This window comes from Urocampus carinirostris, chromosome 20, assembly GCF_059441175.1.
Source record: "Urocampus carinirostris isolate Australia breed hairy pipefish chromosome 20, RoL_Ucar_1.0, whole genome shotgun sequence".
In the NCBI taxonomy this organism is placed as follows: domain Eukaryota; kingdom Metazoa; phylum Chordata; class Actinopteri; order Syngnathiformes; family Syngnathidae; genus Urocampus; species Urocampus carinirostris.
Window position 1 is genome coordinate 5041651 of NC_142368.1, and position 26768 is coordinate 5068418.

General features: G+C 38.5%; 1 protein-coding gene across 2 annotated transcripts in view; it reads right to left on the bottom strand.

Moving 5' to 3' along the window:
- runx2b (RUNX family transcription factor 2b) overlaps positions 1 to 26768 on the bottom strand; it is an 86076-nt gene that overhangs the window by 7062 nt on the left and 52246 nt on the right. For both annotated transcript variants that reach the window (XM_088324462.1, XM_088324463.1), the window contains 2 exons: positions 6958 to 7125; positions 5443 to 5604 (listed from right to left, as the gene is read on the bottom strand). In XM_088324462.1, coding sequence (XP_088180588.1) covers positions 5443 to 5604; positions 6958 to 7125 — 330 coding nt within the window. The remainder of the gene's footprint in view (positions 1 to 5442; positions 5605 to 6957; positions 7126 to 26768) is intronic.

The window sequence follows — 26768 nt, forward strand, 5'->3', positions numbered from 1 at the left end:
GGAAATTGGAAATGCATTGTTACGATGAAATAATACTGCATACGGTAAATGTTCTGCCTTTGAGAAAGATAAATAGTGGTCTTCGAGTGCTCTTGTAGTTAATTCAGGGTATGGGGAACCTATGCAGGGTTTCTACAGCTTAAGGAAGTTAAATTCCAGACGTTTGAACACCTTGTGAAATCAAATTTAAGACCGAGTGGACCAAAAAAACCCCATAATTGAAACAAAAATTTTTTTCCTGCATACGATACATATCACCTCGGATATGACCTGGCACAGCTTTTAGCCATGGTGAAAAACGTTTGTCGGACAGTCACTTCTCATTAATTGTACACTTTCCCATGGTCTAAGCCAGGGGTGTCAAACAGGCAGCCCGCAGGCAGGATCAGGCCCGCCAAGGGAGTGAATCCAGCCCGCGAGACAAACTGAGGGAAGCGCAAGAGAAAACGAGCTGCAGGTTGAAATATGTCCACTTGATGTTGACAAAGCTAGGTGTCTCTCACAAGTACGCTTTAGTTGTATTTTTCTCGCTCTCTCTCTCTCTTCCTACTCTCCTATCTCTCTTTTACTCTCTCACTCTCTCCTAATCTCTTTCTTCATTCTTCTTTGTCTCTTTCTCTGTGTCTTTTTACCTTATTTTGCTCTCTCTTCCTTTCTTCCTTTTCCCCTCTCTTTTCTCGCTCTCACCTATCTCCCTCTCTCTCTCTACCTTTTTCTCTCAATCCTTATCTCTTTCTCTTTCACTCTCTCTGTCTCTCTTAATCTCTTTCTTTGTTCCTCTTTGTCTCTTTCGCTGTGTCTTTTTACCTTCTTTTGCTCTCTCTTCCTTCTTTCCTTTTCTCTTTCTCCCTCTCACTTACTTTCCTCTTTTCTCTCCTGTTTTTCTGTCTTTCTATTTTTCTTCAGATTTCTTTATTTTCTTTTTCTTTCTCCCTCCCACTATTTTCTCTTTTGTCTTGTTTTGTTTCTTACATTCTCTCTCTCTCTTTCTGTCATTCGATTTCTGCCTTTCTATTTCCTTGCCCCACACCCTCTTCTTTTCTCTCCCTCTCTCTTTCTATTATTTCTTTCTATCTTTTTTTCTTTCTCTCTTATTTCCTAGTCCGGCCCCCGAGAGAATGCTTTTTCTATCGTGTGGCCCCCGAGGTAAAATGGGTTTTACACCCCTGGTCTAAACTAAACGTCTGTGTCCGAAGTGTCTACATGTAATGTGGGTAAACCTTAGACATGTGTCTGCTCTGAAAGGCCCGACTGAAACCACATCACCGTTTTGATGGTTCCATTATTGTGGTCATGCAAAGTAATACTGAAATATTAAAAAAGACAATTGATAAATCTTACCAAATATTTTTTCTTCAAACAAATATAAATCTTATCTATGTGTTCACATTTTTAAGACATTTGAAAATTGGATTAAAGACATTTTAATGCCAATTACGGCCTTATTTTTAGAATAATGCATTTAATGCCTCTGCTATGGCTCACGAGCCATATGTGGCGCTTTTTATGTGCACATATGGCTCAGAAATAAAACAGAACGTGTGCAATGTTTAATCTCTTGCTTCATGCGGAACTGATTGTCACACATGCAAAACTGCAAAGTGGTTCATTCCAGTAGACAAAGGACACAATTTTAACTACACTTGTAGTTGACAATCAAGGTGTCACACCAACAAACCCAGTTTTGGTTGTAAATCGCTAAAGAATACTTATTATGGAAACTCATCAAAAAAAATCTATGTTCATTGTTGAGACACCTTATAGTGAAAAGCCACAAAACACATTTTAAACACTCAGAAGCTCTAGCAAAGCACCTAGAGCAATTTGATTGGGTGAGTGTTAGGAATAGGAGGAGCTATACACAGGGCACGCACACTCTTTCCTTTGCCTAGCGCCGTCTGCAGTGAAGGTGAATGCGGTGGTATTCTCGTTTGCAGTATTTTGTGACATTTTTACTAAAGAACCTTGCTTGCACCTTGTTTTGAAACCATTGTTTAGGACAAAAATGAGCCTAAACACTGTTAAGTAATTGCTGGAAGGAGGGGAATTTAAAATTGTATATTTATAATAATATGGGACACAGACTGAACTTTGTTTTAAAATATATGTTTTCGCTTTGTCTCAAGAAAAAAAATCTAAATATTTTTGCTTTTATGGCTCTTTGGGTCAAAAAGGTTCCTTACTCCTGTGTTAAATTTTTGTTACTAAAAGGAAACAAAAGAGAAGCCCACTTTTTTGTAAATCATCTTTTGTTGTCGCTTTGGACAATAATTGTCCGTAATGTGATTACTTGAATGAAGTTTTTTGCTTATAGTAACATTTGGACAAAAACATGTACTCTTGTCTGAATTGTTGTAAAACAATACTGCATGTGGTAACTGTTCTACCTTTGAGAAACATACAGAGTGGTCTATCGAGTGCCCGCTTGTGGTTAACATGTTAATTGTTTGTTCCTAATATGAATTTTAGTTGTGATACCAAATGTCCTGATTTTAAGTTGTGTTCTATGAAATAAAGTATGTTAATTATGTTATTACTAGATTGATTATTGAAAGTAGGGTTGAGCAGAATTAGCAGCCAACAACTAAAAATCACTTTACTAGAAAATCACAATGACCCAGCACTGGTGAGCTTTTTTCAGAACTCGTCTACAGACTACTCAAATGTCTTTCAAGGGACAGTGTGTAATATTTAGGACCTTCTAGTGGTACTAATAAAATCTTCACTTAATAAAAAACACAGATTTGAATAGTAGCCAAACAGACATAAACTATCATACCAATGGTAATTTTGGGTTGAGAATTTGTATTTCTTTTGCATAGCAGAATCCATTCTTAGTAGTTGCAGCCATGTTTGTCTGGCATCTTGCTGCTACGCCATGCTCATTTTGCAATGGGTTTATGGTACTATGCAGCCCTTTGAGACTTCTTGTGATTAAGGGTTATACAAATAAACATGACTTGACTTCACTTGACTTAATTTAAATGTAGATTGTTAAGTGTGAGAGTTTTGCATGAACAAATGAGCTTTTTGTGAATATGAGTGCTGTGTGAGATTTTGAGTCTGACAGAGTTTTCGATGCATGCAAATTTATAAGGGGAAGACTGTGGGAGATCTTTGGTGTGAAAATTGAGGTGAATTTTTCAGTAAGAATATGATTTTTGAGCGAGTGTACGTTTAATTTAAAAGCATTTCTTATGGTAATTTTACGAGGGGTGAGTTGAGGAGTTCTTTTGGAATGAGTCACAATTTTGGAGATTGTGTGAGTTTTTGAATATGTGTGAGAAGAATCCTGTGAGAATGAATCGTTTTGTATCCGAACGATGTTTTGAATGCGAGTTTTGTCTTTGATAAGTGAATGCTAATGGCTATTATGGTTGCACGCTGTATCTCATTGAACAAGAACAAAGAGTGAGGAAAAGAATTCCGATAGAGGGGAAGTCCCAAATCGTCAAAGACGACGAGGCAGCTGACTGGGTTTGAAACGCGGCAGTGAGTCAACAGGTGTACACCCCAAAAAAAAAAAACATGTCTGGCGGCACGTGGGGATATTCAAAGGCACCTTCTTTTTTGTTCGGGTGCGCCAAAGCAAGCCATTTACAAACAAGGCCATGTCACAACACAGAAGCAGACCACAGTTTTTGTTTGCTTGTTTTGTTGGTATTAAGCTAGCGGACAAAAGCTTACTGTTTGTTTGAACATTTGGACCTTTAAGTCTTTAATGATATGACTGCGATTTGTGATGGATTCTGTTGGTTGCTTTGACTTGAGAGCAAACAATTTTTGGGATCAGCACTTATTATTTATGAAATATTGGAAAGCCTTACTAATACAAGGAGAAACCGTTGTTCATTCTCATAGTCATACACACTATGTATATATATTATATTCAGAGGTGGGTAGTAACCGAGTACATTTACTCCGTTACATTGACTTGAGTACGTTTTGGGGAATTTTTCCAGTTCTAGGAGTATTTTTAAATCCCTACACTTTTACCTTTACTTGAGTAAATTTGTGAGGTAAAAACTGTACTTTTACTCCGCAACATTAGGCATCATTGAAGTCATTACTTCGTTACTTAACAAATCTCCTCCATGTAAGTACGCGTCTCTCTGTCTGCGCTAAGGCACATTTGTTTTGACGCAGAACTCCGCCAGGCTCTACCATGTTTAACCAATCAAACGTAGTAGCCTCGTCACGTGAGGAGTTGTTTATGGGTGAAACAGATGGAAAATGTCGCCAAGCAATGCAGACTATGAAAACATAGAACAAGAGGAGCACCCCTGGCCTCACATCAAAAGTATTTTCCCCTTAAAAAGGCTGCGTAACACCAGCTACAATATGCTCTACAATATGTCTCCTTTGTTCGAGTTCATGGGCTAGCTTGTTTTTCTGCTTGCAGAGATGGTTAATATAAGTATCAGGGCTTTTAATATGCTACTTGGTGCTATATGTGCTTCATTTATTGATTTGATTTATACTATTTTTAGTCTATTGTTTATTAAAGCACTTGAATTTACGTTTATTTTAATCTACTTTTAAATTAAATGTATTTATTCTGTATTTATTTTTCGATATCATTTTTTCACCAAGTACTTTTTAACTTTTACTCAAGTAAGTATTTGGATGACTACTTTTACGTCTACTTGAGTAATATTGATCTGAAGTAACTACTTTCAGTAATTTTTTTTGGCTACTCTTCCCACCTCTGATTATGTTATACTATAATTATAATGACGATTGCCCTTAAAGTCTCCGCCCCATTGACAAATGTTTTTCTCATTTTAAGTATTATCTTTTCAATTAAATTGTTTTTTGAGTAAAATAAATTAAAGAAAATGAACAATACAAACAGTGAAAATCCCTGATCATTTTCAAAAATTTAAGGTTTATTTTCTTACATTTTATTTAAAAGAGACTAAATTAGAAACATTACTTGCCATACTAGATATGTTTGCTGATTTTAATAAAGTTATATATGTTGTAAAATATGAAAAGTAATACTTAAAATAAGCATAATTATTCTCCATTAGGGCAAGTTATATACATAATACATGTCTGTCACTATACACAGTGGAGCACTGCACTTTTTAAAAGAAAAAAAAAAGAAAAAAGAAATTGTAAATATCACAATTTTTCTGGATCATCTGCTAATGGGGCAAGATTCCTTCATCTTTATCATTTTTCCGGTGTAATTGTCAACATGTCAAAAGTTTTTACTCCTGTTATTACATTTATATATTATCATATATTTTAATTACATCTGAATTATAACGGTTTAATTAGAACTTAGGTGGCCAAGATAGTCACCAGAAAGAGCACAATTTTCCTTTACTTTAAATGATTTTGACCTCTTTTAAGAACTAAACGCTTTGAGTTGTGATGTTAAACACGGAAAGAATCCCGCTCTTATGTTAAGGTCGAGAGTGTGACGTGTCCCACCTGGCAAGCGCCGTGGCACATCGTTGATGGAGGGTAGGCCCGTTCCCCTGCTGGAGGACAGCGGGGCGGTAGAGTGGACGGAAGGGGACGCCATGGGGCTCAGGTAAGACGGGTACGTCTGCTCGTATGACCATGGCGGTGAGGACTGCGACTGACGAGGGTCTGCGGGAAGAAAACAAGTTATATACTGTATTCTTATCATGTATAACGCGCATTTGTTTATAACATGCACCCCTACTTGATTTCATCATTATTGCTACAACATTTTATTTCACTTTTTCTTCGCTCAACCTTTGTGGTAGGATACAACGGAAATCGAACCCGGGTCCCGACAGTGAGAGCGTAGAATCTTAACCACTCTGGCATAGATGAAGTAGGATAAAACACTTGATTTGATCTTATCATCACACTGTTTTTATTAACGGTGCCAGACAAACATTGTTGAATACTTGCAACCATGATTAAATTAATCTATTGACATGTTTCTAATTACGGTAAACATTCTGCTTCATGTGATTTTCATGTTGAGGTTTTTGAGTTTTTCCTTGCCCTCATGTAGGTTTTAGATCAGAGGATGGTGTAATAATAGTCTGTAGTTTGCAATAATCTGTGGTCTGTGCAGCCCTTTGAGACTCTTTGTGATTAAGGGCTATACAGATAAATATGACTTGACTTGACTATTTCTATGTTTTTTTTAGATTATCTGTTACAAAATTAATTGTATTTCTATTAGTTTTTTCATATTTGTTTTTAAAGATATTTATGTATTTTGCCGTTTCACATGTATTTTTTATTTCCCAAATGTTTTTGTGTATAATGCACACTCGTGTCAATTTCGCACCCCTAATATTTGACGCAAAATTGGTATAAAATGTGTTTCACTTTTTATCAGCTCAAACTAAGCATTGTGACAAATGTTGTAGAACACGTGTGGCCATGATTAAAATATTTCATTGACAAAGTAGACTCTGAACACAATGACCAGCTCGGTGGCCATGAGGTATGGCGCCCCCCTGGGACTAGGAGGTCGCTGGTACCTAAGACTCACAACGTAGGTGCCCGTTGCCAATCGATATTAGGGGGTTTGGTCACCCAATGAATTCCATCGTGTTTTGCGACACATGGGTGGAACTGTTTTTGCATTATTTACCGCACACAATCGCACGTGTGTGTATGGAAGCCGATCCCTGGTTGATCAAGACTTAGGCCAAAGAAAAAGAAGAAGAAACTATGAACACAATACCAACATAAAATTTACAATATATTTATTCAGTATCCTGATTCATCATCAGATACACCAAAGAATGATTTCCCTCGTTTTTGCGTCTGTTTATATTTTTCATGACGACTTCGTTTTCTTAATTCTCTAACAATTGTTTCTGGTACCGTGAATAAAAATAATGTGATGATGGGATAAACAAAAAAGTATTTCGTAAGTTATCCATACCACTGGTGTCCAGTGGAATTAAGAGAATCAGAGGTTGCTAATTCTGCAATTTCCTTTCTAATTCTTACCAGTTATCTGTGTCTGTCCTTGAGTGGTGTAGGAGTTGGGCGCAGCATTGAGCGCCGGTCTTTGAGCCTGGGCGGGTACGGCCACGCGCACCCTCATCCTTTCCAGTTCGCTAAGGCGGTCCGAGAATAAGCCCGACTTTGGAGAGTCTTCCAACTTCTGACGATGCCCTGAGGAGGCAACGAAGCGCCTCGGTTAAATTTGGCACATCACGGTCTAAAGACTTTGACCCGAGCGGAAGTCGGATGAGTTAACATTAGTTTATTCACAACAAGAATGACAAAAAGTAAGTGGTTAAAAAGTCCAGAGTTTAAAACCCTAGTTTGAAGCCCTGACTCTATTTAAAAACCCAATCCACGATTAAATCTAGTGTTCTCAGAGTTTAAAACCTTATTCTGGAACCTTAATGAGGTAACTGTGGTTAGAAACCTTAACTGTAGTTTGCAAGCCTACTTTAAACCGCAACCTCAAAATAGAGACCTTCCTTTGAAACCCAATCCTGAGATAAAAAAACGAATTTGATTATTTAGCTAATATCGAAAGCGTATTCTGAAATCTAACTGTAGTTTAAACCCCTACTTTGAAACATTAGAGTCGTGAAAATCCCTGATTTAAAACCTGTACCTGTACCGAAACCCTAACCTGGGTTCAAAACTAACTCAATGTGTTAACTAGCCTTAACTTGGAAACCTCATACTGAAACCCAAACTTGACATTAAAAATCTATCCCGAAACCTTACTGTGGTGTAAAACCCAACTGAGAAATCTTTACTATAGTTTAAAAGCTTAGTTTACTTAGTAAACATACTCCAAAACTAGACCGGTTGGAAACCCTAACATGTGTTTAAATCTAAATGTGAAAACTCAAATTTAAGAAACTGAAACTCTAACCTGACATTAAAGCCCTATTCTGAAACTTTAACTGTAGTTTAAGATCCTGCTTTAAAACCTTAACTGTAATTTAAAACCTTAGTTAGTAAATATAGTCCACAAGTAGATCCTTTGGAAACCCCAACCCGTGTTAAAAACTAACTAAATGTGAAAACTTGAATTTAAAGCCCTACTCTGAAAACCTAACTGTAGAAGACCCTGTTTTAAAACCTTAACTGTAATTTGAAACCTTAGTTAGTAAACATACTCCACAAGTAGACCCCTTTGGAAACCTAAACTTGTGTTTAAAACTAACTAAATGTAAAATTTTTAATTTAAAGCCTAATTCTGAAACAATAACTGCAGTTTAAGACCCTGCTTTAAAACCATAACTGTAATTTGAACCCCTAGTTAGTAAACATACTCCAAAAGCAGAACCTTTGGAAACCCTAACCTGTGTTTAAAACTTACTAAATTTGAAAACTTGAATTTAAAGCCCTATTCTGAAAATGTAACTGTAGTCTAAGACCCTGCTTTAAAACCTTAACTGTAATTTGAAACCTTAGTTAGTAAACATACTCCACAAGTAGATTCTTTGGAAACCCTAACCTGTGTTGAATACTAACAAAACGTGAAAACGTTTATTTAAAGCCCTATTCTGAAACCCTCACTGTAGTTTAAGTCACTGCTTTAAACCTTCACTGTAATTTTAAACCTTAATTAATACAAACTCCAACTGCAGATCCTTCGGAAACCTGAGATGGGTTTAAAACTCACTAAATTTAGAAAACGTAAAGTAGATATAAAAACCTTAAACCAAAATCCTAACATGACAATAAAACCCTGTACTGAACCTTTAACTGTAGTTCAAAACCCTTCTTTAAAGTTGGTGTGCTTAAAACCCAAACCGCTGATGAAACCCTACTTTCCCCTCCACCCCAAAATCCCAGATCGTCTCAGTTCTCAAGCGCGAGCGATCCCACATCCTCTGTTACTGCTTATTTAGCCTAGACGAGTTTGTCAGGTAAAGAGGTTTTCTCACGCTAGTCCTCCATTATCCCCGCGGGAGTCTCGTGCCACGCCAAAAAATATTCTCGCTACGCTTTCCACACGCATTCCTCCGGCAATATTTTGACACCCCTTTGTCACACTTGCACTTCTCGAAGGCGGAATTTACTGTACCCGGCGCAATCCCTTTCCCATAACCCGCTCGCCAGTCCGGCATTTATATCTCGACTCGGGTGCGAGGACGCCGGGAGGAATTCCCACCGTCCTTTGGCAAGGCACCAGCTGGGCCGCTAACAATCGACGGTGCCGCCCGCGAGCCGGATCAACCGGCTTTTAACATTGAATTGAGTCAAGTTGGCCGTAAGAGGACGCTGAAACAGAAGGTGTGAGACAAAACTCGGCTAAGCCAGGCTAGTTGACGATAAATAATTAGTCAAGTTTTTGTGTATAGCCCTAAATCACAGGAACACTCTAAGGGCTGCACAGACCACAGACTATTACATACCGCTGACTATCATTACACCATTCACTGATCTAAAAACTACATGAGGGCAAGGAAAAACTCAAAAGGTCACATATTGTCTGGAGACTGACCTGAGAATCACGTATATGACACAACACATTAGATATAGATGAAAATATATTTATCTATGTACATTGGCGTAAAATGCCCGTTTTGGGGGGTAATGGCAAAAGCATTAATAAAGGACAGAATAGGCTTAATGGCATTAAAAATGCTAGCTAAAACTCATTACCTGTTGTTCTTCTTCCAAAAATGGCAGCCAACTTGACACACAAAGTGAAGGCCTCGCAATAATTTAAAATAAAAAGTGTATATGTTAAAAAAAACAGTATGTTCTCATCGTGAATACTAATTCCTTCATAAATTTAAAAATCAAGGTAAAATATAGAAAAGCAGACACGTTTCGGAATAAAGTAACTTATTTGTCAGTGTGTAAAGCACGCCCCTAATTTTTGATTAGGAATCGGTAAAAAATTGTTTTTCAATTTTCTCTGCTCAAGCTAACCATTTTAAGTGAACAGTGCATGCAGCCATGAGTAAGAGCATTTATCAACAATGCAAACTATGAACACAATACCAACGTAAACTTGTATCGATTCAATGCCAAAGTCCGATTTGTCATCAGATACATCAAAGAGTTGTTTCCCTTTTCATGTTTTTTGTATTTATTTATCTTTCAGGACAATTTATCTAACATTTGTCTCACAGTGAATAACAATAGTGTGATAATGAGATAAAATCAAATTCCTTTTCGTATGTCATCCTTGATCACTGGTGGTCTAGTGGTTAGGATTTGGCACTCCCACCACCGGGACTCAGGTTCATCATCAGATACATCAAAGAGTAGTTTCCCTCGTGTTTTTTTATGCGCGTATTTATATATTTAAGGACGACTTATCTAACATTTGTTTCACAGTGAATAACAATAGTGTGATAATGAGATAAAATCCAATGCCTTTTCGTATGTCATCCTTAATCACTGGTGGTCTAGTGGTTAAGATTTGGCAGTCCCACCGTCAGGACCCAGGTTCATCACCAGATACATCAAAGAGTTGTTTCCCTTGTGTTTTTTTGCGCATATTAATATGATTCAGGACAACTTATCTAACATTTGCTTCACAGTAAATAAAAATAGTGTCATAATGAGATAAGATACAATGCCTTTTCTTATGTCATCCATATCCATGGTGGTCTAGTGGTTAGGATTTGGCACTAGTAAAGCGCTTTGGGAGGTCTTCATTGACTTAAAAAGCGCTATATAAATGCAGACCATTTACCATTTACTCCCTCCGCCGGGAACCAAGTTCCATTCCTATTACATCCTATGTTTTGAGATTGTGGTCAGTGATATTTTTGAACTGATCGATTATTGCATAAATAAGGTAATATACAACTGTAAAACCATGTGTATAACGTGCACCTAAACAAAGTTTTTCTTTACGTACACACAACTATATACAGTAGTAAACACAATCATTGTGGTTTTGGTGGCTGTCTTACACCCATGGTCAATTTTTCATTTTATGTTTCATTAGCGTGTGTGCAGCACAGTTCTGAGGTCATGAGATCGAACCTCCTGTGTGGAGTTTGCATGTTCTCCCCGTGCTTGCGTGGGTTTCCTCCGGGGACTCCGGATCCCTCCCACATTCCAAAAACATGCATGTCAGGTTGATTGGCTGGTCCAAATTGTCCCTAGGTGTGAATGAGTGGGCGAATTGTCTGTCCCTGTGCCCTGCGACTGGCTGGCAACCAGTTCAGGGTGTCCCCTGCCCACTACCAAAAGATAGCTGTGATGGACTCCAGCACCCCCGCGACCCTACTGAGGATAAGCGGTGCAGATAATGGATGGATGGATGGAGGATATTTATCAAATTTTATGCACAAAAATATAATGTTTTGAGTTTTTGTATGCATTTGATAACATTTTTTGGTTAAAACACGGAATCATCTATTACCTTTCTCTCATTCTGAGTGTTTCAAAAGCAATTGTATGCAATGAATCCATTTATAAACAAACATACAACGCAATAAAGCATGTGCAAGCATACTTTTTTCTTCTTCATGTATTGCCTAGGCCCCTCGAACTTCTTTTTGATTTTCCCTTATTTTCCCATTATTTCTCATTTTTTCAATGGATTTTTCTCCCACAAACTCACTCTGCCACAATATGACGCGGTCCCACTGTAAAAATAAACGCCACACCCCCAAGTTGGCAAACTGGCCCAGTTCAGCCAATCCCGAGCAAATCCCAACGGTTGAATTACGTTTCTGTCGCTTCCACGGATAATGACGACCTTTCATTCTAGGGGAGAAAGTCCCGGAAATTCAGTCACAAGACATTGCATAATCCCAAAAAGATCCCGTCACATGTCTCGCGTCGTTGCCGGCGGGATTCTCGTCCCCTCGGCCGTTAAAAAGTCGCCGGTGGCTGGATTTTTCTTTAAATAACGAACTTGACGCCATGTGACTGACAAGGGAGAGATTTGTTGAGTTGGGAAACTTGAAAAAGAAATATGGCTGCTCGGCTGTTGGTGTTGATTTCCGTGCTAGCTGCTGAATTGATGGTTTCCCGTTTATTTTTTGTTAAGTATCGTAGTTTCCGCACTATGAGGTGCACCTGATGTCATTTAGAAGGCGTCAGAAAATGAACAGGACAGTTTGTAATATTTGACCATTAGATGTCGCTGTATGTAAACAAAAAACAAGTGCTACAAAGCACAAGAAGAGATACATACTATGGCGACTCGAACTGATTAAATCACAACGTTTTTATTCTCACTTTTTTACCCAGTGTTTCACAAGTTTTTGGGGTGATACCGTAGCAGCAGACAGTTCTGTCAGCTCCCTCTAGGTCAGAGGTCTGCAAACCGCGGCTCCTTAGCACTGCCAAGTGGCTCCTTGGTGTGTTTACCAAAATGTTTAGAAAAATAAAAAAATTAAAAAAACATGTAGAATGAATTTAACCATTCAACTCGGGGTGTAACTATGAGACGAAAGGGTACGAGTGCATTTCTCCTTCGCTTGTTTTCCTCTCTCCTGTGTCGCCTGTGCTAGAAACGCGAGGCCCAAGCCCTGCCCTTTTTAAAGGGGCAGCGTCACAAACAACGCAGGTGGCTGTTTTTTCAACAAACCGGAACGGAGCCCAAAGGTAAAAAGGATAAAAATAACTGCACATAAATCAAACTTAAACTGCATTCATATGATTTTATTTACCTTACCTCTTCATAAGGCAGTTTTTTTATTGTTATAAACTCTTGCTGTGTATTATTGCACTTTTTTTCTTGCTCATATAAGGGGCACGTTATGCGTTTTCCATTTTGTTGTTGTTCTTTCGAATCCTCAAATGAAAAATGTCATATTTCTTTGTTGTATCTTTATTGTTGTATTATAGCAGGGGTCGGGAACCTATGGCCCGCGAGCCATATATGGCTCTTTCTATGAGTATCTGTGGCTCAGAGACAAATTTGATTGCATGCAAAATTTCTCCATCTTGTTTAAAACCTACGTTGTCCATCGTATCTAGGCACACGCAAAGCCAAACCAAAGCTAAATAACAATGTAATACTTCACAGTATATATAGGGCACGTTTTTCACTACAATTTACAGTCAAGGTGTCACACAAAAAAAGGGGGAAAAAAAAACTCGTTTTGGCTGTACAACGCTAAAGAATCCTTTATATAAAAGTTCACTATATAATCTGTGTTCAGTGTTCAGATACCTTATGATGAATCCACAGAACTGTAAATACGCCAAAACACCGGAAGAGAACTTAGTCATTTGATTGGGTGAGTGGGAGGGATGGGTGGAGCTATGCAAAAAGTGCAAGCACTCCCTCCCATCTCTCGCCCTACGCCGTCTGCGCCAAAAGTGAGCTCATCAGGCTCCCTATTTGCAGAATGTTGTGACGTTTTTACACAATAACTGCTTGCATCTGGTTTTGAAACCAATATGTATGAAAAAAAGGGTCAAAAGGAGTTTAACTGATCTTGAGTAATTGCAAGAAAGAGACAAGTTTAAAGTGGTATGTTTGTTGATTTTGGGACAGGGGCTCTGGCATTATTCTCTTTTCATAATTTTTATCAAATCATCAAAAATAAATGTGCTGAAGACTAAGCTTTTGTCTGGGGCGCGGGTTTAGCAATTTAGTAAATTTGTCTCATAATATATGGTGTGGCTCTTTCCCAAAATAAAATTAATATTTTTTGCTTTTATGGCTCTTTGAGTCAAAAAGGTTCCCGACCCCTGTATTATAGCAAGGAAACATACTCAAAATTGTAATAAAGTTACATTTGAGGTGGTATACTAAAACAGAGTAGTTACATGGTGCATCATTTTCCACAGGATGAGCTGCATTCAACTTAGTCATTTTGGTAGTAGGTTATAATAGCTCAAATAGATACATAGAACACGTGTTGCATTTATTAGAAGGCTTATAGAATGATTTAAATTTTTTGCAGCTCTAGAAAAAGGTTTTTTGGTCCGATAAGGCTCTTTCAACATTTTGGGTTGCCGACCTCTGCTCTCATGATGCTCATGTTATGTAAAGTAAATGTTAATTTCTCGACCCACGAGTATTCGAAAGAATGCACGTTTATGATAATACCTAATGTATTTTTGTTTATTGTTCAAATCAATATATAGTTTTTTAACCACTAGGGGTCGCTAAGTAGTACAGAATGTCCCTTTAAAAACATATTTCATAGAACATAAATAATAGAAAATCTAGATTTACAACTAAAGTAAATTGATTCATTCAAAAGTGGTTCCCATTGAGTTATATTTATGCAATATCTGTCAGGATTACTGATTAGCATCACCTGTGCCCACTCGTTTGGCGCCAGCTGCTGCGGGCCACCTGATTGGTTCCCTGTTTCTTTTTAAGCCCGGTCCTGTCACTCTCCTTTTGTCAGTCCGTCTGCAAACCTCTGTTGTCACAAGGCAAGCATTTTGACCCTGACTCCCACCTGTCCTGTTTCTGCACCCGTCCATTCCTGATCTCCCTGTTTGTCTCCGGCTACGACCTGTTTTTGTTTCTGACAAAGTTTTTGCTCTCCTGTCCCGGCTATTGACCAGGTTTTCCGTCCTTGACAACGCCATCTCCCGCTCCGTTTGTGTGAGCGGCTTGCTTCCCGCATCCAGTGAGCTCCGTATTGCGGGCGCTGCCCTTCCTCTTTCTATCAATAAATTTGTGGTTAACGCTACGCATTTGGGTCCTGATTCCGATCTGGGCGTGACATTTTCTATTTGATTTTCCGTATTACCCGCACTGGATTATCAAACGCACTTTTGAATTGCAAACAAATGTTGTGTTCTGGGTGCGGAATAAAATACGGTAATATGGTAACTCAAAAGACTAATAGGACGTTTGAGACTTCACATTAGCTGGACTTCCACTTCCTGAACCGTAAACGAAACACAATTATGGCGTTATGAATAGCGTTTTTTTCTTCTTCTAATGCGTTTTTGGTCGTTTGATGGGAAATTTGGCAGTGGAGCACAAAAAAGGGACGGGTGATTTCACCCACGGTTGGGGAAAGTCCCCCACATTCCCACCGGCATCATCATCATCATGAGCAGCAGACACAAGTAATCACACCCTTGGCTAGAACTAAAAAAATACAAGGAACATAGAAGTACAGTGAAACCCTGTGGCAGTAAAAGAGCACGTTTGTGAAAAATGAAGCTCTCAACTCACTTCAATAAAGAATCGAAATTATTCTCATTGCATCAAGTCAAATGAAATTTAAAAATGCCATCCTGTTGGTGCTAAAACATTTACAAGATACAATACCGCAGCTAACCCTTTCAGGATCAGAACAGAGACAGGACCCACTTGCGTGCGTTTCTCTCCGTTTTATTTGGAAGAAGGGAAAGGATTGTTCACATGATCCAGTGATCGCTGGTCGCGGGGAGCAGGTCGCTCTGAACGTGCATTGGCACTTCCGTGGCGAACGATGGCGGGAGCGGAAAAAACAGGTCAGTAGCCGAGACAGGAGAGCGAAAAAACGTAGTCAAGATCGGCAACGAGTCGAAAGCCAGGGAAGGAGAGTAGACGTTGTCAAGATCAAAAAAGGGGGTCGAAGCAGGAGTGAATTAGGGTCGAAAAAGCTTGCCTAGCGTAAACTGAGGTTCGCAGACGGACTGACCACAGGTGACGCCAAACGAGCAGGCACAGCTGATTCACATCAGCAATCATGATAAACCCATTAATAACCAAGTATCATACAGACCCATATGGCATTTTTGGTTATTTTGGCCATTAAAAGAGTCAGAAATCATGTTAAGAGTGATTACCTTTGGCCCTTTTTTTCAGAACAACTCAAACTTTCAATATCTGCCATAACTTTGTGTTAAGACAATGTAATAACAGTTTAAAATGAAAAAAAACTAACTTGGATTTTTCACGTTTATAATGAGGGGGGACTGGAACTGTACATGAACACATTGTAAGAAAACATAAACTGGAAAAATATGAATCATTTTTTGAGTCTCACTCTCTGTTGACGATATAGTGTCAAATATTTCCCATCATGACCAGGCGTTTTTTGGGCTTGTGTGGGAGATTGTGTGACAATTCTTGGAGACCGAGGCCTACTTCATACGTGATCCATCAGTACCCCAATGCATTTCCCCTTTGACAATCTAAACTATTTTTTAATGGTTACAGATAACAAAATTACTTTTCAAAATGCATTACTTATTAGGACCCTTCTGTGTCACTTCTTGTCTGTGATTGGTCCGTTGCCACACGTGGAAACCTGTAAGATACAATTGTGGGACGTTGCCTCCACCTTTTGGGTGTATTGGAGAACTATTTTGATTCAATTTGGCCAACGTTCACGGAGTTACGGTGATTGAAATAGCGCTTGGGAAACGGGGGCACTGGCGCCCCCATGGTAATAAAAGGGTTTAGATAATAAGTTGAGGGTAGTTGTATGAAATAAGTAATATTACATTGGAATGCAAATAAAGAAATAATTGTAGTAAATCACCACTACAGCACAAGAAACTGTTAATACTTTAGCTATTTGTTTTTATAGCTGGAAAAAAATAATAAGCAAGTACCGGTAATACTTTTTTGGGGATAATGATTAAAAGCATTCAAATCAAAGGTTAACTAGCATTAGCCTGACCGACATGGTTTTATCTTGTTAATGAAACAGAATCCACTATGAAGAAAATAAATAAATAAATGATTTCTCCCCAAAATGCAAAATGTCTATATTTCGTCTAAAAAAGTTTGTTAGAATTCCGTTTATTTAACTAAAATTCTAAGTAGCACTAGCTCGACTGACATGGTTTTATCTTGTTGATAAAAAAGAACACATAATATATTTTTAAAAAGAAATATTACCAAAAAATAGCAAAATCCAAATATTTTGTTGACATCCAGTTACTGGTGGTTTTAAATAAAAAGCTAACTAGCATTAGCATGACTGACATGGTTTGATCTTGCTAAGAAAATAGAATTCAATATTAAATAATGGTTAAAAAAATATTTTCTAAATGAAAAAATGGAAAATATTCCCTCTAAAAAGTTTGAGACAATTCAGTTAAATTATATATATATATATTTTTTTTTTTTCTTTTTCTTTACATTTACTACAGAAATAGAAAAACAATGAATTCCCAAAAATATTTTTGATGAAAAATATTGACTAACCTTCCAAAGAGAAAAAAAGATGAAAAAAGTGCTAAAAGTTCATAGAAATCTGAAAAAACGTGTATTTGGTTACCTCCCACCAATCGAAAGCAGAAGCACATATTAGCGATAGTGCCCTCGCCGCCACTTCCTTAGCAGGAAGCTAGTGCAGATTTGCACCAGATGTGCGTCTTTGTGCTAGCACACGCTGGACAAAAATCGAGAGAATAATGATCCGAGAGGATTTCGCGGCGCGCCGGGCTAATGTGATCAAAAGAAAAGCAGGCCGGGAGAATAAAGAGGCAGTGTGGCGATAATTATCGAAGGGGGTTTACCTTTCACGGGCAAAGGCACGGGGATTTCTGCTAACACGAGCTAGCTAAGCTTTGCTAGGGTGTATGGCTTTCCGCTTGATTTGTGCTAAGCTAAGCTAACACGGTCTCATCGTGTACATCGAGTTGGAAGTCAGGGGTGTGAAAATGATGGCCCACGGGCCAATTCAGGCCCACCAGCGGATTCAATTCGGCCCAGGAGACAATGTTGTAAGCAGTCCGAGAAAAAATGAGGTGAATCGTGTCAAAAAAATAGCCTGTAGTTTCAAATACGTCCACTGGGTATCGCCAAGTGTTCTGTTCTTCAATTCACAGGCTCTCTAGTACTTTTAAAATGAAATGAAATGAAATGATCTGCATTTATATAGCGCTTTTCAAGTCAATGACCTCCGAAAGTGCTTTACAATGTGCTTCACATTTCCCAATAGCGGCCGTGCAGCCATGTAAGGCGCTAACCTGCTTATTGGGGGTATTAGGGGTTCAGTGTCTTACCCAAGGACACTTCGACATGTAACACGGATGAGCCGGGATTCGGACTGCGATCTCTTGATCCCAAGACGAGCGCTCTACCTCCTGAGCAACCTTTTGTACTTCTCAGTACTCTTTGTAGTTCTTTTTCACACTTTTCAGTGCTTTTTGAACTTATTTTTAATACTTTTTAGTACATTTTTCACTTTTTACATATTAGCTCTTTGGTACTTTTAAAACCCTTTGCTGTCATGATTACCGATGTGATGCACCTGTGTCCGCTCCTTTGGCGCCAACTGCCTCGGACTCTGATTGGCTCCCTGTCCCTATTTAAACCCACTAATTTCTGTCACCTGTTGTCGGTCCGTCTGCGAACCTCAGTTTACACTAGGCCAGACGTTTTTGACCCTGACTCCCACCTGTTTTTTGCTCCCGTCTGTTCCCGGCTTCGACGTGTTTTTGATCCTGACCACGTCTACTCTCCTTTCCTGGCTTACGACTCGTTTCCGACCCCCGACCACATTTTTGTTCTCCTGTCTCTACTGACCTGTTTTTCCATTCCGACACCGCCATCGCTCACCACGGAAGTCCCACTTCTGCGTTCAAAGTGACCTGCTTCCCGCGCCCAGCGATCCCCGGATCAACCCTTTCCTCGCTTCCAGTAAAACTGAGAGAAACTTAACACAAGTGGGTCCTGTCTGGTCCTGACATTTACTACTTTTCAGTACTTCTTCACACAGTTTTGTACTTTTTTATACTTTTTAGTTCTCTTACACTTTTCAGTACTTTTAGAACTTATTTCTAATAATTTTGAGTCCATTTTTCACTTTTTTACACAATAGTTTTTCAGTACTTTTTAAACCCTTAGTTGTTTTTGATTTGTACTTTTTCATACTTTTCAGGTCTCTTCTACATTTCAGTACTTTTAGAAGTTGTTTTATACTTGAGTACATTTCACTTTTCTACATTTCAGAGTTTTCGCCAACTTTTTACCATTTTTCAGTACACTGTCATACTAGTTTGTACTTTTTTACATTTGTCTGTAGTACTAGAACTTTTTTTATACTTATTGGTACATTTTTCACTTTTTCGTACTTATTTTTCAGTGCTTCCTCAAACTTTTTATGACGGTACTATTTCATAATATATGTACTTTAATACTCAAATACTTTTAGAACTTTTTCATACTTTCAATACTTTTTGTACTTTTCAGTACTTTTTCATACTTTGTAGCATCTTTTTATATTGTTTCCATAGTTTTTGGTACTTTTTCATAATTTATAGCATGTTTTTATATATTTTTCCATACCTTTTAGTACTTTTTGAGTTTCTTGTTTTTTCCATGCTTTTATACTTCTCTTTTTTTGTTTATCTTTCTATACTTTTCAATACACTTTCACGTTTATTTTATTGGGTGTTTTTACCATGTGGCCTCGAAGCAAAAATTAGCTTGATACTCATGTTTTAACCCCTTCTCAGACTCAAAATATTTGCAAAGTAAAGAAACTGGATTTATGCTAAGCTAGGCTAACGGAAAAAGCTATTACTCAGTCTTAAATAAACACTTGACTCAAACTAAGTTGGAAAAACAAGCCCGGATTTGTCCAAAATTAATTTCAGACAGAGTTATGGATTTTACGTTGATTTACGCTAATCTACGCCAACATTGTTTCAACCTGACCAAATATGAATTTACGACTTGTTTTCACGTCTTAAATCTCACCTCTCACGTGAATTAACGCCAGGAGAAAAACAAACACGTCTGGAATGTCTTAAAGAGGAATTCTTTTATGCGTGTACACAGCTGGGTTACTTTCACACTTTTGCCGGAAGGTATTAGAGAACACAAGACATCCGAGTTAGCTTAGCTTAGCCTAGCGCTGTTTAGCCTCGGGAGCCGCGTAAACAAGCCCGGCTTTGTCGGCAAAATGAATGCCGAGTGGGAAGTCTCGAGGCGCGTGATTTATGAAGGTTAACGTGGCCTCGCGGGAACAAAACAAAACAATACGGAACGGGGGAAAAAACAAGAACAAATAGTGCTAACTTAGCTTAGCATCGGCCAGCCATCAGCGTTTGAAAAACAGGCCTAGCTTTGTTCAGAATCAAGCCAAGTAAATAAGAACCAGTGGATAAGCAGCACCGTTATTTGATTGGTTCACACAAAATGAATAAATCAATCAATAATAATACAAAATTACATAAACGTGGAAAAATACTTATCCCATCAGCAAAAAAAGAAAAGAAAAAGAAAGAAAAAAACAATTACAAAACAAATTTGATTCATTTCTATTTCATTATTATGATTAATATGCTCAGTTTAGGGATACTTTTTCTATCTTTACTATTAACTGGTGTTTGTATTAAAGTGAGCAGAATAATAAGTAAAAGGTGCAAAATTATTTAATATGGCTGAATATTCAATAAAAAAATTGTTTTTAACTCCAATGTCGGACAGTTATTTTAAGTATTATATTTACTGCCCATAAACCTTTTTTTTATTGATCTTATTATTAATAATATTATGTTGTAGTAAAACAATAACCCTTAAAAATATAAAAAATATATTTTCCATCTTCCATACCAGATAATTAAGCTCGCATAATGAATTTCTACCTATTTGAACTAAGAAGCAATTGCACTTTTTACTTTCATAAAAAAAAAAAAAAATCAAAATCAACCACATTTTCTAACAATAAGCAGATAGTTAGCGGTGTACTTTTTATATTCCAAATTGTTGTTTTTGTTTTTTCAAAATAAATGTCGTTGAAAAAAATGTATGGTGATTAAAACTAAATAAGTTTGTGTGCCCGCTTATTTGGCACCAACCGCTGTGGGCTCTGATTGGCTAACTGTCCCTATTCGAACCCAGTCCTGTCACTCTCCTGTTGTCAGTCCGTCTGCTAACCTCTGTTGATACAAGGCAAGTCTTTTTTTGACCATGACTCCCGCCTGCCCCGTTTCTGCTCCCGTTTGTCTCCGGCTACGACCTGTTTTGATGCTGACCACGTCTGCTCCCCCGTCCTGGCTTACGACCCATTTTTGATCCCGACTACGTCTACTCTCCCGTCCTGGTTTACGACTCGCTTCCAACCCCGACCACGTTTTTGCTCTCCCTGTCCCAGCTACCGACCTGTTTTTCGGTCCCTGACACCGCCATCGCTCGCTACCAAAGATCCACTTCCGTATTTGGATCACAATCCGAGTGCGAGAACGACTTGCTTCCCGCGTCTAGCGAACACCGGATCGTGGGCGCAGCCCTTCTTCTTTCTTTCAATAAAACTTGTGGTAAACGTTACGCAATTGGATCCTGATTCCGTTCTGGCCGTTACAGATTTAGGTTGATTTTAAAATATTAATAAGCTCTTTTTAAATAAAAAATAGGTTTTTTTTATCATGAATTTAAATAATTAAAATTATGCTCTATCATGCCACCACTTATGCATTTATTCATCTCATCTCATCTTATTAGCTGTACCGCTTATCCTTATTAGGGTCGCGGAGGGGGCTGGAGCCCATCCCAGCAATCTCCGGGCAGTGGGCAGGGGACACCCTGAACTGGTTGCCAGCCAATCGCAGTTACTTATTCATTTTATTCACAATTATTTTTTTTTATTTATTTGTTTTCCCCCCAAAAAGTCAATCTTTTTAGGGGGAGGTCAAATGTGTATGATTGCAATAGGTTTCTTACATTGCACAGACGTATTCATTTATAATTTTGCAGTTTTGTCATTGGCACGTTCCCTTGGCCCAGTGTGCGTCCATTTTTCCCGCCGGCCATGTTGCGCAATTACTTCCCATCATTCACCTCACCACTACCTTTCTCCCCGCTTTTTTTTGTGTGTGCGTTTGAGACGTCAATCACCCATGACGTTGCCTCCATTTTAAAACGCCTCCCATTGGCAATTTTTCATCCTTATTACTATTTTTCGGGACGTCATAAATTATTCCAGTGGATGACTCCCAGAAAGGAAAAAAGTAAGAAAAAAAAGTTTGGTTAGTCTGGCGGCCGGGTGACAAGGCAGGCGCCCGTCCGCCTCGGGGGTCCGGTATCCAGGGAAAGGCGCATTGGAAGAAATGAGGCTAGATGATAAAACCAGAAATGAAGGAAGAGGGGGGGGGGGGGACAAAAAGGAGCCGTGCTGACTGCTATGGAAGGTTGCCAGTCGCCTGTGTGGTCTAAACGGCAAAAGTAAAACCTGCACGATCACACACATAAACCGCTATACACCGATGCATATAGACCCGTGTTTTTCGACCAGTGTGCCGTGAGATCTTGTCTAGCGTGCCGCAGAGATTTGCCCAATTTGATCTTTACAAAAAGCACGCCGTCGATCGGTTGCTTTGATTTCTGCCAGGGTCCCCTGTTTATATAAATCGTGACACACTACTATTGATCAGTATATTTGCTCCCCTCCAGCTGACTAACTGTAACATTCATCTATACCAGTAGGTGGCAGCAGATTACCATTCTTGTTTTTTTCATTTTATTGAATTGGACATCGAATCATCTTTATGGTCATTGATATCAAGGTAACGAGACATTGGCCATTAGACTCTTAATTGGTCAATCCCACATACTGTATAACAAGCCTACTCAGCTAATTTGTTTTAACATGTTTGAATTTAAAATAATGTGAAGTCAAGTCCTGTTTATTTGTACAGCCCTTGATCTCAGAAAGTCTCAAAGGGCTGCATAGCCCGCATATTATTGCAATCTACGGACTATTATTAGAGCATCCCCTGATCTAAAACCTACATTAGGGCGAGGAAAAACTCAGAAACCTCAACATGAGTAAAATGAAGAAATTTTGAGAAGGGACCACACATGAGGTAATCCCCCTTCCGGGATGACAAGGCTGCAATGGATGTTGCATTAGAAAACAATAAAATTACAGAACAAATATAAAATAATTAAAGTATAATATAAAATAAAGAGGCGGCGCAGTGGTTAGCGCGTGTGCGACACAGTTCATGTCTTGGGAACCTCCTGCTGGGTTCAAATCCAGCTCCAGACTTCCTGTGCGGAGTTTGTATGTTCTCCCTGTGCTTGCGTGGGTTTCCTCCGGGCACTCCGGTTTCCTCCCACATTCCAAAAACATGCATTTCAGGTGAATTGGCCGGTCCAAATTGTCCGTAGGTGTGAATGAGCGAGTGAGTTGTCTGTCCCCGTGTGCCCTGCGATTGGCTGGCAACCAGTTCAGGGTGTCCCCTGCCCACTGCCCGATGATTGCTGGGATGGGCTCCAGCACCCCCGCGACCCTACTAGCTAATGAGATGAGATGAGATAAAATAAAGAATAAAATAAACGGTGCTAAATTGTTTTTTTTAAATGCTACATTTTCTTCACACCGAGATATTTACATTCCTCATTTCTTTCAGTTTACATATGTGTCTTCTTTATTAAGTAACCAGTTGTTTTTTTACGTCAATTATATATATTTTTTAAATTCTACTGTTAATAGTGAACATGTTAACATTTGTTCAGTTGCTCCTCTTGCATTCTTGCACGACTGTAAAGTACTCATAGCTTTGATTTTTTACCTACTATAATATGTAGATTATATGATCCTCCTGTTGGGTTGTTTTACGACATACTTATATTTATATATTTACGAAAACTGTTTTGGTCAGATGTATTGACATTTTTCTCTGGGCACAGATTGACAAAATACATCTCTCTCATCCATGGATGCAAGGAGATTGGACATGACATTGCAAGGTAAACATGTAATAAAGACTTTAAAGAGAAAAAGAAATAAGAAACTATCAGAAAAAACACATAAATTGCTTAGAGACTGGGCTTATTTTCAATATTTACGACCATTCGACTTACGTAAAACAGTAGATACGAACATTTTGTTCGGGATGTCGAAAAATATCCGGATATTGCTGTAAGTTAGATTTCGTATTGTGAGCTTTTTTCGAGCACAAGATATTACTGTAGTGCTTCTTTCCGCCGGGTGGCGCTGTGAGAGTTCACCCAGCATCCACCCCGAAGAAGAAATCCAGCTTCCTCTTCATAATTCGTGTGTAAACATTCTATACTGTATCTCCAGCGTGCTAAGAATGTTGACATTTTTATTGTTTTATATCACGTGCATCCGTTCAACATGGTCAGTGTTAAGTGATGAGAAGAGGCGAGCCGTTTCTTTTGAAATGAAAGTGTAATAAGAAAGCTTGATGCGGTTGAGAAAATGGTAACGTAAATGATAAAGTAAAAATATTTTCTTTTTTTGTGTGTGCAGTTTTTAGACATTATATTACAAAAAAAAGTCCTGACGTATAAAGAAGGTAATAAATCCTTTTTTTGGGTTCCATTAATACTTTTTAATTCAAGCTCCATCGGCGCTGGGCTTTAAAATCATTTTATTATCATCGTATTTATCTTATTTCTATATTTTTTTGTTCAATTACTATTTGTATGTGTTTTGTAGAGATGTTTCGTTTCTACTTAGGGTTGGATGTTTGGATGTTTTTGGGATGCCGGTTTAATTGGTCTCAGTTATTTTGTATCGGTAAAACGATACGAGCATGATCCAGGAATAATTTCATATGGAAATATCACTGTATTCTCATTTTCTCAGACAGTCCTGTACATAAGGAAAATCCACCTATACCTTTTTGGCATAGAGCCTTTGCTTTTATTTTATTGAGACTATATCTGATTCGCCTAATCTCTTTTTATTATTAGGCACCTGCAAAGTATATTTCACAGGATGGTTGCTCATTATTTTGACTATTGTTGATCACTGTTGTTTGTTGTTTGGACTATGTAGTTTGCAAATAATCGGTGGTCTGCCCTTTTAGACTCCTCGTGATTAAGGGCTACACAAATTTACATGACTTGACTTTTTATCTTTCACAAAAACAAGCCAAAAACATAGTAAAACTTGAAAATCAGGTAACAAAATATAGTATAATTCCAAATTACAGCATTATTATTACCCCAAATGTATAATATGTATTATCTCCATAGCCACAGTGACCACAAAAGATAAGAAAAACACGTACAACTGGCGCCAGGAATGAATTTTGAAACATTTTCATGTCTTGTGGTTTTCATAATGGAAAAAAAGTGTGCCTTGGCTTAAAGAAGGTTGAGAAACAATGATGCATAGAGACGTTCAGGACAGACTCCCAAGGCGATAGTACGCTTCACGCAAAAACACATTAGAGGTGATTCGGAACGAGAGAGCGACTTTTTATGTCTTTCCCTCGATTTTTCTGTGAACACACTTGGCTCGGCCTTTAAGGAGCGAGAGTCACACCAGTGACTGGAAAAGCTTGCTAAGTTCTTTTTGTCCTTACTATCTTCTTCTTCTCTTTCATGTGATTGGTGGTTTCGTTTTGGATATTGTATTGCGATCAAATTATTTTTGTAATGCAATTAAAGTCAAGTCAAACCAAGTCGTGTTTTTTGTATAGCTCTTAATCACAGAAGTCTCAAAGGGCTGCTTACACCACAGATTTATGCAAACTCCAGACTTTTATTACACCATCCCCTGATCTTAAACCTAAATGAGGGCGAGGAAAAACTCAAAAACCTCAACATGAGGAAAATGAGAAGGGACCACACGTGAGGTCATCCCCCTTCCAAGATGACCATGCTGCAATGGATGTTGCAATTACAAATAATACACAGATATTGTCAACATGAAATATAGGTCCTTCATAAGCTAGAGAATAAAGGTGTGTTGTAATCTTGGATTAAAAAAACCTAAATGTAATACGTTCTGGATTCCGTCCATCCATCCATCATCTGCACCGCTTATCTTCAGTAGGGTCGCGGGGGTGCTGGAGCCCATCCCAGCTATCTTCGGACAGTGGGCAGGGGACACCCTCAACTGGTTTCCAGCCAGTCACAGGGCACACAGAGAGAGACAACTCACTCGCTCATTCACACCTAGGTACAATTCAGTTAGGCCAATTGACCTGACATGCATGATATTGGGAATGTGGGAGGAAACCGGAGTGCGCGGAGGCAACCCGCGCAAGCAAGGGGAGAACATGCAAACTCCACACAGGAAGGTTTGACCCCATGACCTCAGAACTGTGCCACACACGCGCTAACCACTGTGGTGCTGTGATGCCCATGTTCCGGATACAGTAAAAATCAATTGTAATATTATTGTTTAAATCGAGCTGATTAAGGGCGAAAAACTATAACTCTCATCTCAACACCAACTCAAAATATGAAAATATCCCCAAAAGTATGCTAATGGGTCCAATATAGATGAGCTACTTTTCCAAGCTATTATAATTCTTTTTATTATCATTATTAGTTTTTTTTATGCAACCGTGAGCTAAAGTCAATAACAATAAAGTTTGGCTTCTCTTAGGAAACCCAGAAATTGTCAATAAGTTATTTTTGTTTTTGAGGATGTTTTCAAGACCCCCAAAGAAATGTTTCATTTTTATTTTGATACCTAAACCAATGCTACCCCCCTGACACTGCTTCCACTCCCTCTTTAACTTTTATACTAAGGCAAACTCAAACTGCGATCCCACGGGCCGCAATCAGCCCCCAGGCCGCGAATTTCAGACCCCTGACAATATTAGCAATCCACCATGGCGTCTCCTACCAGAGACCAGGGTTGGGTAGGGTTACTTTAACTGGATTACTTTCAATTACTTTTGGATTACTCCAATACCAAATATGCTAATAAAAGACAAAATAAACTAGATATGAATAAAATTATGACTCACAACACATTGTAAGCCTTCTCTCCTGGCTTTGATCTCTTTGATCTCCGGCAAAACTAACATAGAATGCGACAGAAACAAAATGAAAATAAATCCAAACAGCTTGCCAACATCATTTTTGCCGATCCATGTATTCCAAGCCTGCACAAAATTTTGTAATTTTATTCATATTTAGTTTCTTTTGTCTTTTATTAGCATATTTGGTATTGGAGTAATCCAAAAGTAATTGAAAGTAATCCAGTTAAAGTAACCCTACCCAACCCTGC